The following is a 19,375-nucleotide window of genomic DNA, read 5'->3' on the forward strand; positions in this document are numbered from 1 at the left end:
AAGGTTATGACGTATAAGTCACCATCACCACCACCCTCCATTGCTGCCAACTTACACCACCATTGGCACCACCACCGCCACCGGTGTTGCCGCCACCACCCGATCACCACCGCCGCCGCCACCACCACCACCGCCGCCGCCCTACCGTCACCACAACCACCACCGGCCTACCGTCACCCCTGGTGTTGCCGCCACCACCACCATCGCCCTACCGCCACCACCGACACCACAACCACCACCATATCGCCACCACCACCACCATAATCACCGCCACCACCCTATTGCCACCACCCTCCACCGGCGCCGCCACCCTACTGCAGCCGCCACCGCCTTACCACCACCACCACCACCCTATCATCGCCAACACCACAACCACCATCGCTGCCACCACCCGATCACCACCACCGCCGCCGCCACCACTATTGTTGTCGCCACCGCCACCTAGACACCACAACCACCACCATAATTGTCGCCACCACCGACACCATAACCACCACCCTATCGCCACCACCACCACCATTGCTTCCACCCTCCACCGTAGTCGCCACCCTACCGCAGGCGCTACCGCCACTGCCTTACCACCACCGCTACCACCCTATCATCACCACCACCACAACCACCATCGCTGCCACCACCACCACCAACCTATCTCCACTGTCACCACCACCGCCACCAACACCAACCTACCACCACTTCCATCACCACCGCCACCATCGTTATAATCACCTCCATATTTGATTTTTATTATATATCATTATTCAATACTTCACTAAATATAAAATTGTATTAATTTAAATGATACGGTAAATTATATAGAGTATGACCAAACGCTGGATAGTATAAGAAAGTTATCATGGCTTATACTATCAGGCCTAATACTATCAGGTCTTATACTATCAGGCCTTATACTATACGTCGCACCAAACGGGCCCTTAAGGGATTAAATTTGTAGAAAATCATTGAGTAAAATCGTACACAAGTTATGATCGATGTCTAGAGTGTAGTTGTTCTCATTTGTTTTGTTACCTTGTTACCATGATGACACGCGAGCTGAAGTCATAGTGTTGCACAGTAGATTGCGTAGTTGAGTGGCGACAACAACTTCAACTTGTTTTCTCTTTCAACGTGTGCTCTGCTTACTTGTGTCTTGTTGGACGTGAGATATAAGTTTGGGTACAAATTTCCCAACATCATGTCCCACTCAAATTTCCACCATACACAACACAGATTTTCTTTTTCTTTTTCTTTTTAGATTCATATTCAAGTTCAACACTTGCTTTGCTTGCTTGTGTTGGGTGTGGAATTATTTAATTGCCAAGCACGAAGAAACTAACGAGGGGAGACTCTTGTGTTGGATATACTATAACTACTTTTTTTGGCCTAGTGTTATTTTTGGTCAATTTTGTTGCCTAGATTTTTTCATTATATGCCGTTCATCTTTTTTCTCTAACCCTAATTCCCAAACTACTCTCAGCAAAATAGAGACAAGGTGATGGTGACGTTGTTGTTACCAAAAATTAATTTTCACTTTTTTCTCAAATTTTAAAAATTAAATTTCAGAATATGAAACACATTTTGTGAAAATTAATTTTCAAAAAGTCATAATTTTTTTGAAATTAGTTTACTAAATTAGAGAAAGCATATTTTTTGAATTTGTTTTTGTTGAATGGGAAAATAATATTTTGGAAATTAGTTTATGAAATATATTCATGACATAACGGAAATAGATTTCTAGAAGACTATTTGTTTTCATAAATTGTTTTTCAGAATATCAAATACATTCTGAAAATTAATTTTGGATTTTACATCGATAAGATAAATTAAACCCTTCAGGGATCGATGAGAGGATAAAGTAAAAAAGACATTTTACACAATTATTTAGCGGTGTTCCCCATAGCCATTAGAAGTCTGTTTTTTTTTTTTAATTTTTTTTTGGAAAAACACATCCAAAGTCCAGGGCCATGAGTCCATTGCAAAATCTTCGTCAGGAATAAAGACCATTAAGAACAAACCTCACAGCCCATCCCTATCATTGAAAGAAGTATTTGAATTTACAATATGTATCCATTTTAAATTTGACAAATTTATCTGTGTTATATGCACATAAATTAAAATAAGTTACTTGTGTTGTACATAGGGACTATGAGAATAATAAGAAAACAAAGAAGTAGGTGAAGTCTTAAACCATTAATAAGTATTTAGCAATAATTAGCTTCAAAAATATATAGCAATAATAATAAGTAGATAGCCCGTCAAGCTTGCAGGGAGGGTCCATGCGTCGTGTTTGGAGACTTCCCCCATCTTTTATAATTGAGTCTCTATCTTGATATTCTAATTTAGCTATCGACTTTGTTAGTTTTCCTTTTGTAACAAAAAAAAATATCTATCAAGAGAATTTGAGAAGATAAAAAGTGGTATAATTTCTGGCGTGTGGATATGGAGTGCACAATTTATAGAGAAGAATATCTTTACTATATATGCTTAATAGGACAATGACCATTGTACAATGTTGGACGGTTTAAATATATGTATGACCCGTTCTCATGCGCGATCTCATAGTCACTTCTAGACTCTTTACCTCCTCAATTTAATTCTTAATTCCATTTTTCGTCCCTCATCTATCATGATTGTGCAATTTTAGTCCCATTATTTTAAAACGAGCAATTTGGGTCCCCATTGTTTGTGTTGTCAGCAGTTTTAGTCCATCCGTTAATGTTCCATCTAAAACTTGACGGAATGGGTGATGTGGCCTTCATTAATTGACCTGGAACCCCAACAAAGCATCCACATAGATGCCACATCAATAAATCTAATTAAAATGAAATTATTAATATTATTATTTTCAAGAAACATAAACAGATACAGCACGAAACAGATTCAACGAGCTTGTATCTCCACACAACCACCAAACCATTCCCAAAGAAACACTTCAGAACCAATACACCACTACATGAACAAACAAGAACAACATCACCCTGTTGCAGAAACCCCACCCTGTTCAATATAATACAAACAGCCCCACCATTTTTGCCACAACTAGAACATACCAGTAGTGATCCCAAATAATTGCAGTAGTAGACAGAACTGAAGATGAACAAGAAAAATAAGAGGATGAACAAGAGAACTATCTTCACACAAGTTCACAACAAAAATTCACCATTGAATCTCCTGAAATATTTACACACAACAAGAACAAGTGGTCGGAGCCCTTGTTGCCTATTCATCCCTCATTGAAGATTCAACGAAACAGATCTAGAACCGCCACTGTTTTTTATCTCAACGATCTGAAGGGAACCTAGAAATTTCTGACCCACAAACCTCAATGAAACCCTCAAATTTCTCTCCAACAACTTACCGTGGAAAAGAACAAGATCTCAATGGTAAGATTTAAGCTTGGACGGAGAGAAGCAAAGAGGAGTAGAAATACCCAGATCGAGAGCCATGAGGAACAAGATCTCAATGATAATAGTTAATTTATATTTGTTGATTTATATAAATTATCTATTATCTATGTGGATTTATTTTTTGAGTGCCAGCTCATTTAGTGAAGGACACATCACCCACTTCCGTCACATTTTGGACGGAAGGACTAAAATTGTTAACGACCGAAACAAGAGGGACACAAATCGCTCGTTTTAAAATAGTGGGACCAAAATCGCACAATTATGATAAATCAGGGATGAAAAATGGAATTAAGCCTTTAATTTTAATGTATAAACTCATTAGAACTTCAACAATCAAATATTGTGGTATATGTGTTCACTTAGAGTGGAGAGAACCTTAGGTTCGCCAATGGCAATCACTTTAGGTGTCCATTTATCAGGCAAGCTTCTTAGATTTTTCCTAAGTTGGTCAGACGTTGCAACAAGCTTTCAAAGTCTCTTGAGACTATTCGTGATGGTTTAGAATTTTCCAAACATCTAGTCAATAATCTCATGAGGCTCCATCCTGAACAACTCATAGTGGTGAGTGACAATGCTAACCGCTGCTTCCTTCACTTCATTGGTTTCTTCATTAGTCACAGTGAGAGTGTCCCGCATCTCATTTGCAGTCTCACATCCATAAACTCCTTCCCTACTTGATATTTTATAGGCTCTTCCAACATGTATGTTTAACACATCAGCTTGTTGTTTTCTGACCATCATAGGTATTCATCTTCCACCAATTAGATTTTGCCACATTAACTCTTTGATCCGAGGCATTAGAATACCGACTTAGGAGGGTTTGATGCTGATAGATTACCTTTGTGTTGGACTAGGCAAACAATATGACATCATCAGCAACAAAATAAATGAGTTTAGGGGCCGACCTAGCAGGTTTTAGGCCTTGAATCACATGCTGCAAGAAAGAAGCTCCTCCTGCCTCGGACATCTTTGGGTTTAATTTTTGACCAAACAAAGTCATTAATCTTGAATCTGTACGAGGCACCAGACACCAAAATCATAATCTTTTAAAGCTAGATTCAATCAAAACCCATAGGCTAGTAATGCTTTCTCTAAGAACACCCACTCCAACCTATCGGGCTTTGTTCATATCAAACTTGATAGCCACATGGTTATCCAACCGGTCATCTCCACTTCAAGGCATGAAACACCTCATGTGTGATAATCAATTAGGAGGACCTAAGCTGTATTGTTGTATTTTGGGCCATTAGGCCCACTTAGGGCTTTCCCTGATTTGGAAACAGTTGACAAAATATAATACAAGTAACAAGAGAAAGTCAGAAACAATATAGGGGCGTTACAAAAATCAGCTTGAACAAAAGTGGCCATGCTATGTAGTCAGCTCCTGCAGAGGCAAAGCCAACTTTTTGTGAAATTGCTCCAGTAAGCTAGCTATTTGGGACAAGAATTTTCCTAGCTAAGGGTATGCCAACTCAAACAGAATACATGCAACTGACTTGTTAGTATAAATCCTACTAGCACCTTCCAATTATAGCTGTGCTACAAATAAATGGTCATTATTTCCAACAAAAGAACAAAGATTCATCATAAATGTTATTTAAAGAATATGGATAAAACTGAACAGATTCTAATATAAAATTAAATTCTGTAAATATTCATATTATACAGTCCTAGCAAGACAGAAAATGTTGCCTTTCATGCTATCTTCTTTCTATGTATAGAAGATTGCAGCTAACAAGAAGCAGATTCTAGAAGTCTGAATGATACACACAGACTAGACTTGAGTGTGTTATAGGGGTACGGCAAAGAGGGCACTCTGGCTTTTCGTTGCACCATTCTGTGATACAGTTCCTACATGGATCACATCAAACAGAAGATGAGAGACAGAGAAGTGGAGGGTGCAAGTGAAACACCCTTAAGGAATGCATAGAGACAATACCAGCAAAATACATGGCCACAGGACGTAGCTGTTGGGTGTTGGCGATTACTCAGACAAAGTGTGCATTTGCTAACACCACTAGTTGCATGATACTGCAAACAGAAAAAGGATTAAATCAAACACACTTGGTGCTAGGAAGATGACACATTGGAGGCGTGGAGCTATCTAATTCTCTTAAGGACTATATTAATTCTGCGATGGTAAATCAACTCTCAATATACAATAAGCGTCCTGTGAGTGAAGCATTTCAGATCTTGGCAATAAACATGTTAGAAGTACAATAAGAAATCATTCATGTGTCTTCACCCAACATCTTAAACTTTTGGAATAGTAGGTTCATGACATGGTATCAGAGTCTCTATGTCCAAGTGGTCTAGTCATAGATCCATTTTGCCTCAATTTAGCACTAGATAGGAGCCTGAGCATTAACAGCACCCAAAGAGGGAACAATTTGGAACATGGCTAAAGTACTAATACTTGTTAATACAGGACCCATACAAATTATAGACGAGAGGGGAAAACACACCCACATAACAATCCCAAACCAGATTATACAAATTCCAATTCATTAAGGAACAAAAGTACAAAACTGCTAGAAGTAAATCTATGTAGTCAAACTATATACTATATTTTGTAGTTTCCACCTTTTCTACAGGTTTACTAACAAGTACCTTAAGACCACTGGTTAAAGAGTATTTAATAATTTCTATAAAATGCTTCTAATTATGAAAAATTTGTACTCTTCATTTACTATTTTCACTCTGTCCTTAATTACTGTCCTAACTTAAAGTGCCCTAATTAGCAAAGCCCTTTTTTATGTCCTGAGACAACATTGGAATTTCAAACCAGAGCAGATCAGCACCACTATGAGTCAAAAACAGTATGTTTATGTTAGGTGTGATGGGAACCAATGCAACAGAGAAAGGAAAAGGGAATAATGGGAGAAAATTGCTTAATGGAATTATGTGAAAGGAAGATGATTACAGTAGTATCACTACTACTCCAGAGCTAGGCTCCTATAGAGAAAGCATAACTTCTCTATTCTCTCTAACAAAAGCAATACTCACAGATGTCTCTCTCATGCTAACAGAATTCCCTTTATACACATACCCCCCCTGATTCCCGTAACTAACTCATCCTAGCACTCCTTTCTCACACTTCCAGCTCACTCTTCTTCTGGATGCTTCCTTTCTTTCCTCTCCTCACATACACACACCATACCTTGGGCCTTGGGTTAGTTGTTTCAGCCCATTCTCTATTTGGGGATCTATCAAGGTGTCTCCATGTTAGAAGTTTTTTAGGAAAGTATATAAAAGGAGAAATAAGGATGAGCGAGTGATTAATTTATTGTCAATAAGAAAGAATAATTCTAGAACATAATTATTAGATGTAGATATCATAAAGTATAATAATTATGAAAAAAAATCAATAATGGAATTATTAGGAAAGGACAAAGGGGAGAATTAGGAAAATATGTTTGTTATAAAATAATCAAAGGAAAGACTGTGGATATCTAGGTATTTCTGTGGGAATAGAGGCCTTAAGGCAAGAAGGCGTGGACCCTAGAAGATCTCAAGTGCCATAATCATGGGAGACTTTTCCCTATACTTTCGAATAAAATACAGGTTCCTAATAGTTTATCACATTGCAGATCCTAAATTTCCAAGTAGCATATAGATGCCATCTTATCACCTTCAACCTCACTCAAGGCAACAAGCGTGTTTTGAAATATCATCATTAAAATGAGTAAAAGATAAATTGATGAGAGAATTGAACCTCGGAAGATGAAGATTCAGAGATCCAACTTCCTTTGTCAGTATCAGGAGATGCCAAAGTACCTTCCTCATTCAAAACAGGTAAACCATGTCCTATAATACAAGATAATGTAGTCAGGTTATTTTCAAATTATTTGAAAAAAGCGGAAAAAACGTCCAAAGCATATTAGTACTGGTAGACAGACAAAATTAAGAAAAAATAACATGTGGAAAAATATACAAATGAAAAGTCAGTTAAAAGTATTCATTAAGAATATAACCTGCTGATGTATGGTGGGTTGCATAGGATGTTTGAGTAACTGAACCCGCAATAGAAGTAAAATTTCTTCGACGCAGTGCCTCAGCAGCTAGTACACAAATTTGAATCAGCAGAAATACTCCTAGTATTTGGTATCTGCGTACAAGCCAAATTATATAGAATAGGAGCTCTAAATCTAAATCCTTGAGAAGAAACATACTTACTGACACTGTAATGATTGATAAGAAATGATAGAGAAACTTAGTTTGTGGAATTAAAAAAGGTAATCTCCAACTCTAATAACCAACATTAATGCTTCATAAGAGGCAAGTCAGAATGAGTGAAAAATACAAACTGTCACTTGCATGAAGAACTTTTACTAAGCAATTTCAGGGGGTCTTCTAACCCAAGGTTTAGTACATGAAAGCAAGATTAAATAGATATTGAATTTAAATAGAAAGAAAACAGAACAATAGGAATATATAGCTCTATGATCATACTGAGAGATATGAAGTTAGATAAATACAACCACCATCTAATCTTTTTGTACTAGGCGTGGTTGGCTACATAGATCAAACAACGCTATGAAGTCATATCTTGAATCATGTTTTATTACAACTGTTAGGATCCGAAAATCCTAACGTGGAGAAATGATTGAGAAAATAGGAAAAAATGGAATATTTTTGGTATTTTTCTGAATATAAGACTGATATTAAAATAAAAAGGATAAACAGGAACTGAGAGGCTGGTTCCTCTTCAGAACCAAGAGGCTGGTTCCTCTTCAATAGGGCTGGTTCCCTTTACAAACTCAATAATTCAATCCATAACTCTAACCTAAGGAGGGCACTCCTATTTATAATAACTAATCCTAATATCAATAACTTAATCCCTAAGAAATACAGAAGATATCCTACTAGAATAAGAGATAACATCCTAATATAAAAGATACTATAAAGATAGATTCCTAAGTTAAATCCTAATATAATTAATCCTAACAATACTCCCCCCCTAAAATCAACCTTGTCCTCAAGGTTGGAAGTAGCATAGTAGATCCAATCTTCCCCTCCCGGGTCCCATTGTAGGCGGCAAACCGAGTGAAGCGCCAGAACAACAAGAGTCCAAGTGTCCATATCTGGCAGCATTGGAGGAGGTCGCTTGGACAACACATTGAGGACCCATGGTTGCATTTGCATTGAGGCCTCATCCCTCCGCATCGAGTCACCAACTTCATCCACAACGCCCATTATTAATTGTGTACTGAATTGGTTGGAAGCCCCTACTCTGTAAAACTTTTCATTATGAAGCGCGTTCACATTCATTGACATCAGAGCATCTTCTATAGAGATTGTGCTTCCAAAAAGTTGAATACTAGAGATGTGGGGCATATTGGCAGCATCTTCTTGGAGACCTTCTAGCGGAAAAGTTGTGTCTTGGGTGGACTCATTAGAAATCATAGAAGTAAGCGCAACATGTTGATTGCTTGAGTTCTCCTTCAGTACGTCTTCGCTTGAGTCCTCCTTGAGTATGCCTTCTTCTTCCACCGAAATACTAGCAATGGTTTCCCCTTCGGTGTTAGAAGGCGGGGGGAGAGAAGCCTCTGGAGTAAGTGATTGTTCTTCAGGAAGGAAAAATTCTGAATCAATTTCCCGAGCAATCTCCATGGCACGCAACAAAGTTGTAGGATGGAAAGACCGGAACCTAAGACCAACCACCAGTCTGAGGCCCCGCTGAAAACACTCCAACAACCGCTCTTCAGAAAGATAAGGAACATGGGCCACCACAACTTCAAATTCCCGCACATAAGCGTCAACAGTACTGCTTTGTCGGAGAGTGTTCAGCCTCTTGTAAACGTTAGCACGATACCCGTAACCAAAACGTTGAAGCAAGAGGGAGATGAAGCGATTCCAAGTGAGACCGAGATCTTGATAACAACAACAATAAAACCAATTAGTGGCCTTCTCCCCGTCCATGGTAAGGGATGTCAATTGCAACTTATCAAGATCCCGCTGCAAATTGTGGACCTCAAAGATTTTCTCGGCCCGAGCAATCCAAGACAATGGATCCACCCCGTCAAACTTGGGAAAGTCATCGACAATAGTCTGCCATTCTTCCATTGAAAGGACCATGATGGCAACAACTTCTGCAAATAAAATAAAATTATCGCCCAGAACAGAAAATCAAAGCGTGAATGGACACGTGCGTGCAAAGAAAACCCAAATCGGCAGATGAACAGTGACGTGAACAGTGCGCGGATGAACAGTTCTGATTTTTTTTTTGTAGCGAAGTGACAACTGGAAGTGGCGGGTGCGGTAGAGTCAAAGAGGAAAGGTAATGGTGCGTGCGGTGGCTGGTGGAATTTCGATCCGGCAGGCCGGACCAATTGTTAGGATCCGAAAATCCTAACGTGGAGAAACGATTGAGAAAATAGGAAAAAAGGGAATATTTTTGGTATTTTTCTGAATATAAGACTGATATTAAAATAAAAAGGATAAACAGGAACTGAGAGGCTGGTTCCTCTTCAATAGGGCTGGTTCCCTTTACAAACTCAATAATTCAATCCATAACTCTAACCTAAGGAGGGTACTCCTATTTATAATAACTAATCCTAATATCAATAACTTAATCCCTAAGAAATACAGAAGATATCCTACTAGAATAAGAGATAACATCCTAATCTAAAAGATACTATAAAGATAGATTCCTATGTTAAATCCTAATATAATTAATCCTAACAACAACCCATTCAAATCCAAACACTTATTAACAGTTTTTCTTGACTTCCCTCCACCTCTAACAATTGAACTCTTATTGTTATAGTGCTTCCCAAACGAGCTAAGGTGATCCCAACTTTCTCTCTAATGGTTTCATTTCTAATCCTATATTGTGTGACTACTTATCCATCATAACATTCGAATTTTGACAACATTGAGTATTTGAGTTTACTATCTTGTTAGCTCTTTACTGCTCAGCATTTAATTCTATACAACTAAAACATAACAAATAATAAGATTTCCTTATGCTTGAATGATATTTCTATATTGTAAAATACACCCAAAACATTCCTCCATGTGATCCATCCTGATTGAATCCTATAGATTACACCTTCCTCTATTTTCTGGAAATTTTGAATGATCATGTCAAGATACTAAGACTGAAGGGTAGGAGGAATGGTATGTTCTTCAATTTTCACCTCTGAACTATGATTACAGTGCTGGTGGCTTAACTTACATTCCAATGATTCCATATACTCAATATTACTTCTAATTAAGCAAAAGCCATGCAATCCTACTTGAATCAAGAGGAAAATTCTCCTATTGTCCAAACATTTTCCATAACTTAAATTTTCAAAAGATTACCTAGGTCTCTGATTTGATGCTTTTCCAATGAACACATAACGAATGCCTGCAGCACGTTTGGATATATGATAATAGAGGCCTACAAAAAGAAATAATAGAAAGATTTAGAAAACTTGCTTTTACACATCTCACAACTGTCATGAGCTCACAAGCAAAGGATCACCTTCGAAGTAGAACAACATAAGGTTAGCACGAAGAACCATCTGCAGCAACTCACGAACAAAAGGGAGTATCTGGTTGTGGGTCATAAAACTAGATTAAGCAAAAAAAAAGGATAAAGAAGCTTTCAACTTTGCCAATTAAATATAGTCAAATTACATAAAGAAGAAAAAAGCCCCAAAGAGGATGAGACAAAAGCTGTTCCATTGAAGGGCGGCTAATTATAGTCTAACTGGTATTCTGGTAACTCCGTTAAAATTTAATAAAATCAAATAACAGTATATGGTTGTAATACTTTTATAAAAATTATCAAGCGTATCCAAAGGAAAATATATTGACTACATGATAAGTATGGAATGAGCAACAAATCTGCAGGAATAATGTACCGTAGGCCATCTTTGAACCACATGCAACCAAAATCTATCCATTTTCTGCTTCAACCTTGTCAGAGTTGTAATAGATTGTCCTGACATGGGCGAAGGAGGAAGTTCATTCGCAGCAGAAATCTGAGAACTACTGCTCCCGTGGGCACTTTCACCATAACTCTCAGCAAACTCCGAGTCAGAAAGGGCAATGCCTTGGGAAGCCATTCTAGAACTGCAAATTCACAATCAAGTCGTCATAAAATTTGACACGCAGAACTCATTCATAGTGATGATTGGAAGAACATGAAAGTGTTAACAATAAGCAACCTAATTCGCTCCGCAATATATGGAATAGCTGTCTGGTAAACAATGAAAAGAGCACGCCTCGCAGGGGTTGGAGGAAGTCCATAAGGTTCTGCAACCTAATAAACCAATCAAATCAAATCAGCTATGGAAAAAAAAAAAAAAAACTTCAGTCGTATTGGTCCCTAAATATTAGAAATTAATCTCAAACTCAAAGTCCTTGAATATATATGTTTTGCAGTCAAATTAGTCCCATTATTGATGGATTATGGAATGCACATATTCACAAACAAAATGTCATTCATGAACTATTGGTGTAATTTCCATTATTCAGGGCCTAATATGACTGATGAGTGATGACATACTGAGACTCTAAATTGATTTTCAATTCTCAACTAACACTTTACTACTACTGCACATGACAATAGTACCCTGTTTGGATATGAGCTTATTAGAGCTTATCTACTAAAAAAAGCACTAAATAAGCTCCAATAAGTGCTTTTTTTGTTTGCATCCAAAAAAGCTCAATTTGCAAAATTGATAGTCAGACACAGTAACTACCTGAGTGATATCACAGTATTCCTCTCCAAGAGTCTGTTGTCCTGACCCTGTTGTGAGGACATAGTAAAGCATTTGCCCTAGAAGTTTTGTCTGCAAAAGCAATCAACACTTAGGGACACACAACACAACACAACACAACCAAGAACAAACACAAAACAAAACCTTAAGATAACAAGGGAATGGTTATGACCTCGTTTTGGTAAGTTACTGCAACTCTGGTTCCTGCAACATGATGAATCAGAATCAGTGGAGAGTTACAGTTAATTGAAGGGAAATTGAGATGGGAAAGAGGGGAAACCGAAGAGGTGGCGGAAGGCGTCGCGACAGGCTTCGTAAACGAACGATGCGTACTGGTCGTCTTTCTCAGCGGCGCGCATCACCTCCGGCTGAGCAGCCAGAGGGAACCGCCGTGGATCCGTGGTGGTGCTCGGTCCGGCATCGGAATCGGAGGAGGCATGGCGTCCGAGGTGACCCCACCCCATGATGGCATTCTAACACAATTTTAACGCTGTTATCTTATTTCATTTCATTTCTGGTCAAAAAAAAAAAAACAAAAAGAACTCCAAAACGAAAAAGAAACGAAAATAAAAAAATATCGCCGTTGCCGGGGATCGAACCCGGGTCACCCGCGTGACAGGCGGGAATACTTACCACTATACTACAACGACTTGTTGTTTAGAATTTGCAAATTTTGTTAATAATTTCAATAGTAATGAGTATCACATAGATTTTCTTTCTTGTCCCTCTAGCTATTTCATTTGTTTTTGTTTTGATTAAAAACAGGGCCAAGCCCAAAATGGAAATAAGTTCCTTTCTGTAGAAGGAATTACAACCATCAAACATAAATGAAACTTTGAAAAAAAAAACATAAATGAAACTAGACTAAAAGCAAGAAGAGACTTATAAATATGCATATTCATGGTAAGGAGAACTCATTTTTTTGAAAAGAGTCGATAATAGAGTTAGAATTAGTCTCCTTGTCTCCTACATCGATCATGGCAAGTGTCTCTGAATTGGATACCAAGGGAGTGCAATATGGCAGCGGATGGGTTGGCTCGAGTCTAATAAGTTAGATGTTTATTTTATGGAGAGACCTCTGGTGAAAATTGAACCTTCCATCCCGAGGGACTCGTTTGCTTGTTCTTAGTTTGGTTTTGTCTACTTTTCCAATGTAACAAAAAAAGAATTAGTCTCCTTGTAAATATGTTTCCAATGCCATTGACCATATTGATCAACTAGCTTCTTTAATCTCCCTGACCAACTGAGCACAAAGATGTGTCTTAAGAACCATTTCTCTAGGAATCCAATTGCTAACTCAATTAAAATCTTGAGTACCATGTTGGCCAAGTGAAACGACCTAAACAATGATTTATCTCCTCCAATAGTTAGTTGAGCGAAACGAAGCCGACACATTTACTAAACAATTGCAACACTACTTGAGCATGGTCATCATTTCGGAAGCCTTAAACAAGGACTTCATTAAAACTCAATGTCTCACTTACAAGTCTGACCATGCCTACAAATACATATTTGATAATTCATTTATATAAACTTTAATTATTCATTTTGCTAATTGATTTTACTTCTTAGACTTTAATATTCTCTTTCTGATAAAAAAAATTGACTTGAGTGCCAGAGTGTCTTTTGCCGATACACCTGTCAATTTTCACCAAGATTTGCCTTAGAGGTCATAGCTATCACTTTCAATGCGTTTAGCCTATATCCACCGTTGAGTGATTAGAGGTGTTTTTGAAGTTATGTTTCATGAAGAACAGGCCTAGGATTCAAGTGCATCAAGCTTGGCGTTAGGGTGGTTGGGTCTATCCTTATTATTACCTTGATTTATGTTTACTGGTTGTAACATATGAGAGGACCATTGTTTTTTCCGAAAATACTATACCACAATAGATAGTTATTCAAGTCAGGTTGTATATTGATAAAACACTGCTCCCAATAATTTAACACTAAGTTTTTTTAGAAAATTAGCATTTAACACTGTAAGTACAGAACAATTTGTTCACATAGTACAAAACCAAAGCATCAATTCTTTCCCTAAAAAAACATGAATATGCACTATTCAAGTCAAACTATGCTCTTCATTTTTTTTATATTCAGTTCTAAAAGTAGAATATTCTTTTCTGATGGGAACATGAACATGAAGCTAGTGAACCTAACAGAGCCCCGTAAAGTTAAAATCTTTTATGGCAAATGAAACACAATCTAATCAAAATCTGAAATACATTGCCAAATGAAGAGAATCGGAATCGCTGCTGCTCGAAGTCTTCCATGGATGAAAAAGAAGCTCTCCTTTCGAAGTATATTTAATCACTCAAAAGCAGTCAAATAGATAATATTGTTCTTCCAGCAACAAAAGAAGATAAATCACGTGCTCGAACAGGAATCAACTAAACAAAAAATAAGAAAAACGGATGTTGATCAATTCCTCATTCCTCCATGATATTAATTTGAAATGGATCACACGCTAGAACTTAATTTCCTAGTCCGGCAATCCTAATTAACTACTACCAAAATATAGAGGCAACTCCTCTTGAGAATTCATAGATAAGATAAGATCCACATGTGACATCTCCAATATATCATACAGTGTTGGGTAAATATGTGTCTGTACTCTCTTAGCTTGTTGATTTTTGTCATTTGATTATTTTTTAAGGTTGTTTAATTATATATTATTAATGATAACAAGTGGAGGGATATAAGGGTTGGGTAGGATCAAGGGTGAAGGGTCCCGGGTTTGAACCCGAAGAAGGGATTAACTTACTAACATTACTAACAACTAAACATTTGCCCATAAAAAATGTAATGATAACAATTCTAAATTTAAGTATATACTTATTAATAATATGGTTTAATTTGATCAGTGACTTATTGACTCAATACCTCAACTGAAGATGATCGAGCTAAATTTTAAACTCTTTGAAACAAAAAAAAGATGCGATGAAGGTAACTAAACATTAAATAAGTAATAAGAAATGTAATTAAGTTGCCACTTTTATTACACGCGCATCGCTTGCGTGTGTATATTCTGAGTCATTTTCAACATTAAATTAGAGTTGTTAACAAATGATGTATTGCGATTTTATTAGGAAATACTTTTACTATTTTAAAGTCACTAATGATTAACTTAAGTGGTAAGAGGTAAAAGACATAAGGGTTAGGGAAATAAATGTGAAGGAGTTCGGATCAAAACTGTAATAAATGAACTAATTTATTAATACTATTAACATTTGTTTATAATTTTTTTTTTACCGTTTAAAAAAAACTTTTGCTCAAAAAATGGAATACGCCTATAATTTAGCTTTCCAAAGAAAAAAAAAGCACGCTTAAGTGATAAAATATAACTTTTTGTTGGATTAAAATATTTTAGCTAAATTTTGCAACAAACTTGTTTCTAGAAGAAACATTTAAATATATAAGTTACTGTTTACTCAGCCCAATTAAACATAGGTTAATAAAGATGATATATGGTAAAATAATCGATTACGTCCTTGCATGACACGTTTACCATAGAACGTAGATGCTCCTTTTGCATGAGTCTAATCGCGTAAACGCTGCGTGATTGGGTGGTGCTTCTTACAAGAAATCATGATCTTATTATTGCCTTCTAAAGCTACGTAAGGGACCAAGTATTTTCTACTTTTCTCTACTTTTAATAAGAGTAAAAGGAAATTACAGACGAGAGAAAAAGAACAAGACGAAAGAAAACAAAAGTTGCCAAAAGAAAGAATATGAAAATGGAGAATCATGAACCCAAGTAGATTTTGTTTGGTTTTTGTGTCAAACAAGCATAGCCCGAGGATTTGTGGAAACCACTTCAAAGGGGGATGGACAACAAAAAAGCAAAAGCTTTCTATCTAGCTTGTTTTATTGAACTAGATTTGATCTTTTCCTACTTGTAAAAGCTACAAAAGGGCAATAAAGAATTTGATTTACCTAACTCCAAACATAAGTGGCTTCACTTTCAGATTTATGTATGTTTTACTTACTTTTCCCAGCTTTCAAGTTAATTTGAAATGAAGGAAGCAAAAAGCAGGGACTATATCTATATATATTATACTATTAATCAATCACGGATTGAGCAAGCTACCTCAAGAATCAAGATCTTTCTCAGCTGAAAATTTCACATAACAGTGTCAAGTTAAAACTTAAAACTATGTGCATATTTCTCACTATATAGTATTAAATGCACGTTTGGAAAGTAGAATCAATTTTACTTGGTCAAAATCAATTCTATTTTTAAAATGATATTTAATTTGAAATGTACTTTAAGCTCAATAGACTTTACATGTATTAGTGACGATTTTTAAAGATGGAAAAAAGTTTATTGCTAAAGTAGATGGATTTAAGTTAGTGACAAAATTTGTGACGAAAATCATCACTTTATGAACTACATAGATTCTGTCTCTATTTTTCATGATCCAATGATTTTGTGACAGATTCTAATATTTCGTCGCAAAATTTAAAAGGGGTGGATGTATATTTTAGATGAGAATAGAGTGGTGTGTCATTTTGACAAACCTTGAGGGGTTAGTGTAATTTGCTTTTTCTTATAATATCTTATATAATATTGTATACTTATTTACATTTTTAAACTTTTTAAACAAGTTGACTTATATAATGATTCAAAGATATTCATCTATTTTTAGAAATAAATATACAACCTATTTAAATAACATCATATGAAGTATAATTGTAAATGGACTCTCAAATCCTAAAAAGCGCAACATATATATTCCAGTTTATATATTCATGTCGTAGCTTGTAATCTTGCTAGCTTGATTACTGAAAGATTTCTTTTTGCTAGTCTCTTTACAAAATTTTGTTGGCAAAATTTTGTTGGAAGATGTAAAATCTTATTATGTAAAAGGCATTTAAATAGGCTACTATAGTTCAAGATGGAATTTTAGGAATGACTTTCACGAAGGCTAGATCATACTCGAAAAAGCCTATGTCATGTAATAAGCCAAACTTAGGCCATAAAATTTTTAAGTAGGCCAAACTATTTACATAAAGTCTAGCCTAGTCTATTCTCACCCAAACAAAACGAGTCACACATTTGAAAAAATTATTTGTATTTTATATGTTCATCTTGCTGTTCAAAATAACATTAACAATTATTATGTTTTATATTGATAGCTTATTGTACCTTTTAATAACTATTTCATATTTGATTAACTTGATACTTGTTGTCGTACATTTTGTATCATTTGCAAGTTTTTAGTAATATATATTTTATTTTAAAAGTTATAATTCATTCATATATTATTGTTAACTCCATGAAATTAATTTAAATTCCATTCATATATTATCATTAATTTAACAAAATTAATTCATATAAATATAAAGAAAAAATAATTGACGCAAAGTCTATCTATATGGATTATAATATTCATATATATTTTAGTCATGACACACTCAAAAACAATTCTAATCAAAGTTATTCAAGCCAAATCCTCTTAAATAAATCACTTTTATGATAAATGTATACATAAATCACATCACTTTAACTCGTATTTAAAATAGTCAATTATGACCATATCAATTATGCTAATGTTGATCCAAACACATACTAAATAGATAAGATTCTCAATATATTTATGCGGAGAAATAAAGATAATGTTTTACTTAACACTGTCATGTAACATCTCAATTCTTAATCTTTTCAATGGGGAGGCATATTGTATTTGGAAGTTTCCTCTTTCGGTACTTTGTGGGGGGCGTATCCCAATTGACACATGAGAGGGGACCTTTTTTATCTTCTGGCAGAGGTAGGGGTAGTTCAGTGGATCCTTCCGCTACAACATTTTTTGTACTTTTCACAACAATTCAAAAATGTAGTCATGATGGCAGGAAAATTCACACCCGCGAGACCCGATCCGAACCTAGCCCGAAATTTTGGGCAAAATCTGATTTCTTTGGGTTTGGGTTTGGGTTTCATCCGAATTTTAAAACATGTTTGGGTTCAGGTGTGAGATTGATTAAGTGCATGTTCAGTTTTCAGTTAGGAAGTCCGTTTGAAGCATTGAAATTCGAGATTATGATTTCCAATGCACATTCAGCCTACAACATACACTTGTTGGGTTGAGTGAATTTGCTTTCACATTCACCCAACTGAAAACCAAACATGCTCTAAACCCATACCCAAACCCAAACCCAAACCCGAAGCCTTATGCATGTAATTATCAGATATATATTATCAAAGTTACTAAGTAGGGTTTTCTTTAACGTAAAAATTCATGAGTTATGTTGTTTATCAACTTATGTTCATAAACTATATTTTTTCCTTTGTATTGGAAAGATGATGAGGTTTAATTAGCTTATGTTCATGTTGTTCTCTTATGTACATATTGTTTTCGGATAAGGTTTTTGGGTTTTTTTGCGTTCGGTGCTCACATCGGGTTATGGGTAACCCGAAACTCATGGGCTTGGGTTTAACTTTTGCACCTATATTGAGTTTGAGTGTTAAGTTAGGGTTCTGGTGTGGGAATGGTCAAACCCGCACCTACGGGGCCCATTGCCAACCCGTGTAGCCATGGTACACGGAAAATGTTTCCTAAATTTTACGCAACAATTTTCGACGGTCTCATGTTCCAGTATTATCTATTCCTCTTGGTAACCGTTTCTTATACTCTATGGTAATATGGTGAGAAACTTAAACCTATTGTGTGGAAAATACAACAATCATCACATGATAATTGATCCCTATATAAAATACATAACAATTATTTAGTATTGTGAAATATTTATTGCCTAAAACGAACTCTTTATTGCAACAGGTCTGAGGTGGTACTTAATGCATTTTTAAGCAACACATTTTGCCTATTGCAAACCAGTGTTGCTAAAAGCAAAAAATGTTGTAGTTTTCGCTCTCTGGTTGTGGGTTGGAGTTTGCTCACTACTCTTATTCAAAAGAATAAGATCGTTGCTTGGAACTAGGTGTGTCTGCAGCTTGGTGTAGGTCTGACATAATGTTAATTGTGTTGAGGAAGATGTCGGAGTAGCTTTTAGATTCAAGCTTTGTAAGACGAGTAGAGCTGATCATGGTTTTGGTGCTCCTAAGACAAGAGGTAGCCCCATGAAACTGATAAATAGAGGGAGGAGGAGTTTGGGTCGCAGGAGTTGCTAGAGGTTACTCCAATTAAAGATAATCCTGTGATTTTGTTGGAGGCTCATGATTTTGATGGTATCTTGATGACATCGAGACACTTTTTTGGAGGGGGTGAATGTTAGCGTGGTTTTTGAGTGTTCAGACGAAGA

At 36.3% G+C, this 19,375-nt stretch overlaps 1 protein-coding gene and 1 non-coding gene across 2 annotated transcripts; both read right to left on the reverse strand.

Annotated features, from left to right (window-relative positions):
- Positions 1 to 5,015: 5,015 nt before the first annotated feature.
- LOC130717639 (peroxisome biogenesis factor 10) lies at positions 5,016 to 12,609 on the reverse strand. Its single transcript, XM_057567954.1, has 11 exons — positions 12,399 to 12,609; positions 12,291 to 12,322; positions 12,101 to 12,190; positions 11,564 to 11,658; positions 11,258 to 11,468; positions 10,876 to 10,945; positions 10,713 to 10,791; positions 7,379 to 7,512; positions 7,120 to 7,211; positions 5,344 to 5,435; positions 5,016 to 5,255 (listed from the first exon to the last, which is right to left on the reverse strand). Exons 1-11 carry the CDS (start codon positions 12,580 to 12,582, stop codon positions 5,153 to 5,155), a joined length of 1,182 nt encoding a protein of 393 aa, XP_057423937.1. The 5' UTR covers positions 12,583 to 12,609; the 3' UTR covers positions 5,016 to 5,152.
- Positions 12,610 to 12,696: 87 nt separating this feature from the next.
- Positions 12,697 to 12,768, reverse strand: TRNAD-GUC (transfer RNA aspartic acid (anticodon GUC)). Its single transcript has one exon. It is a non-coding gene; the product is annotated as a tRNA-Asp (tRNA).
- Between the last annotated feature and the right edge of the window lie 6,607 nt (positions 12,769 to 19,375).

The sequence above is a fragment of the Lotus japonicus genome, chromosome 5 (assembly GCF_012489685.1).
Source record: "Lotus japonicus ecotype B-129 chromosome 5, LjGifu_v1.2".
NCBI lineage: Eukaryota > Viridiplantae > Streptophyta > Magnoliopsida > Fabales > Fabaceae > Lotus > Lotus japonicus.

What these genes read in the sequence shown, in the direction of transcription:
- LOC130717639 (XM_057567954.1), bottom strand. Translation starts at nt 12,582, where the DNA reads ATGGGGTGGGGTCACCTCGGACGCCATGCCTCCTCCGATTCCGATGCC. An exon ending in CGCCTTCCGCCACCTCTTCG is followed by an intron (nt 12,323 to 12,398) that starts GTTTCCCCTCTT and finishes ATCATGTTGCAG; the next exon opens with GAACCAGAGTTGCAGTAACT. An exon ending in AATACTGTGATATCACTCAG is followed by an intron (nt 11,659 to 12,100) that starts GTAGTTACTGTG and finishes TTGGTTTATTAG; the next exon opens with GTTGCAGAACCTTATGGACT.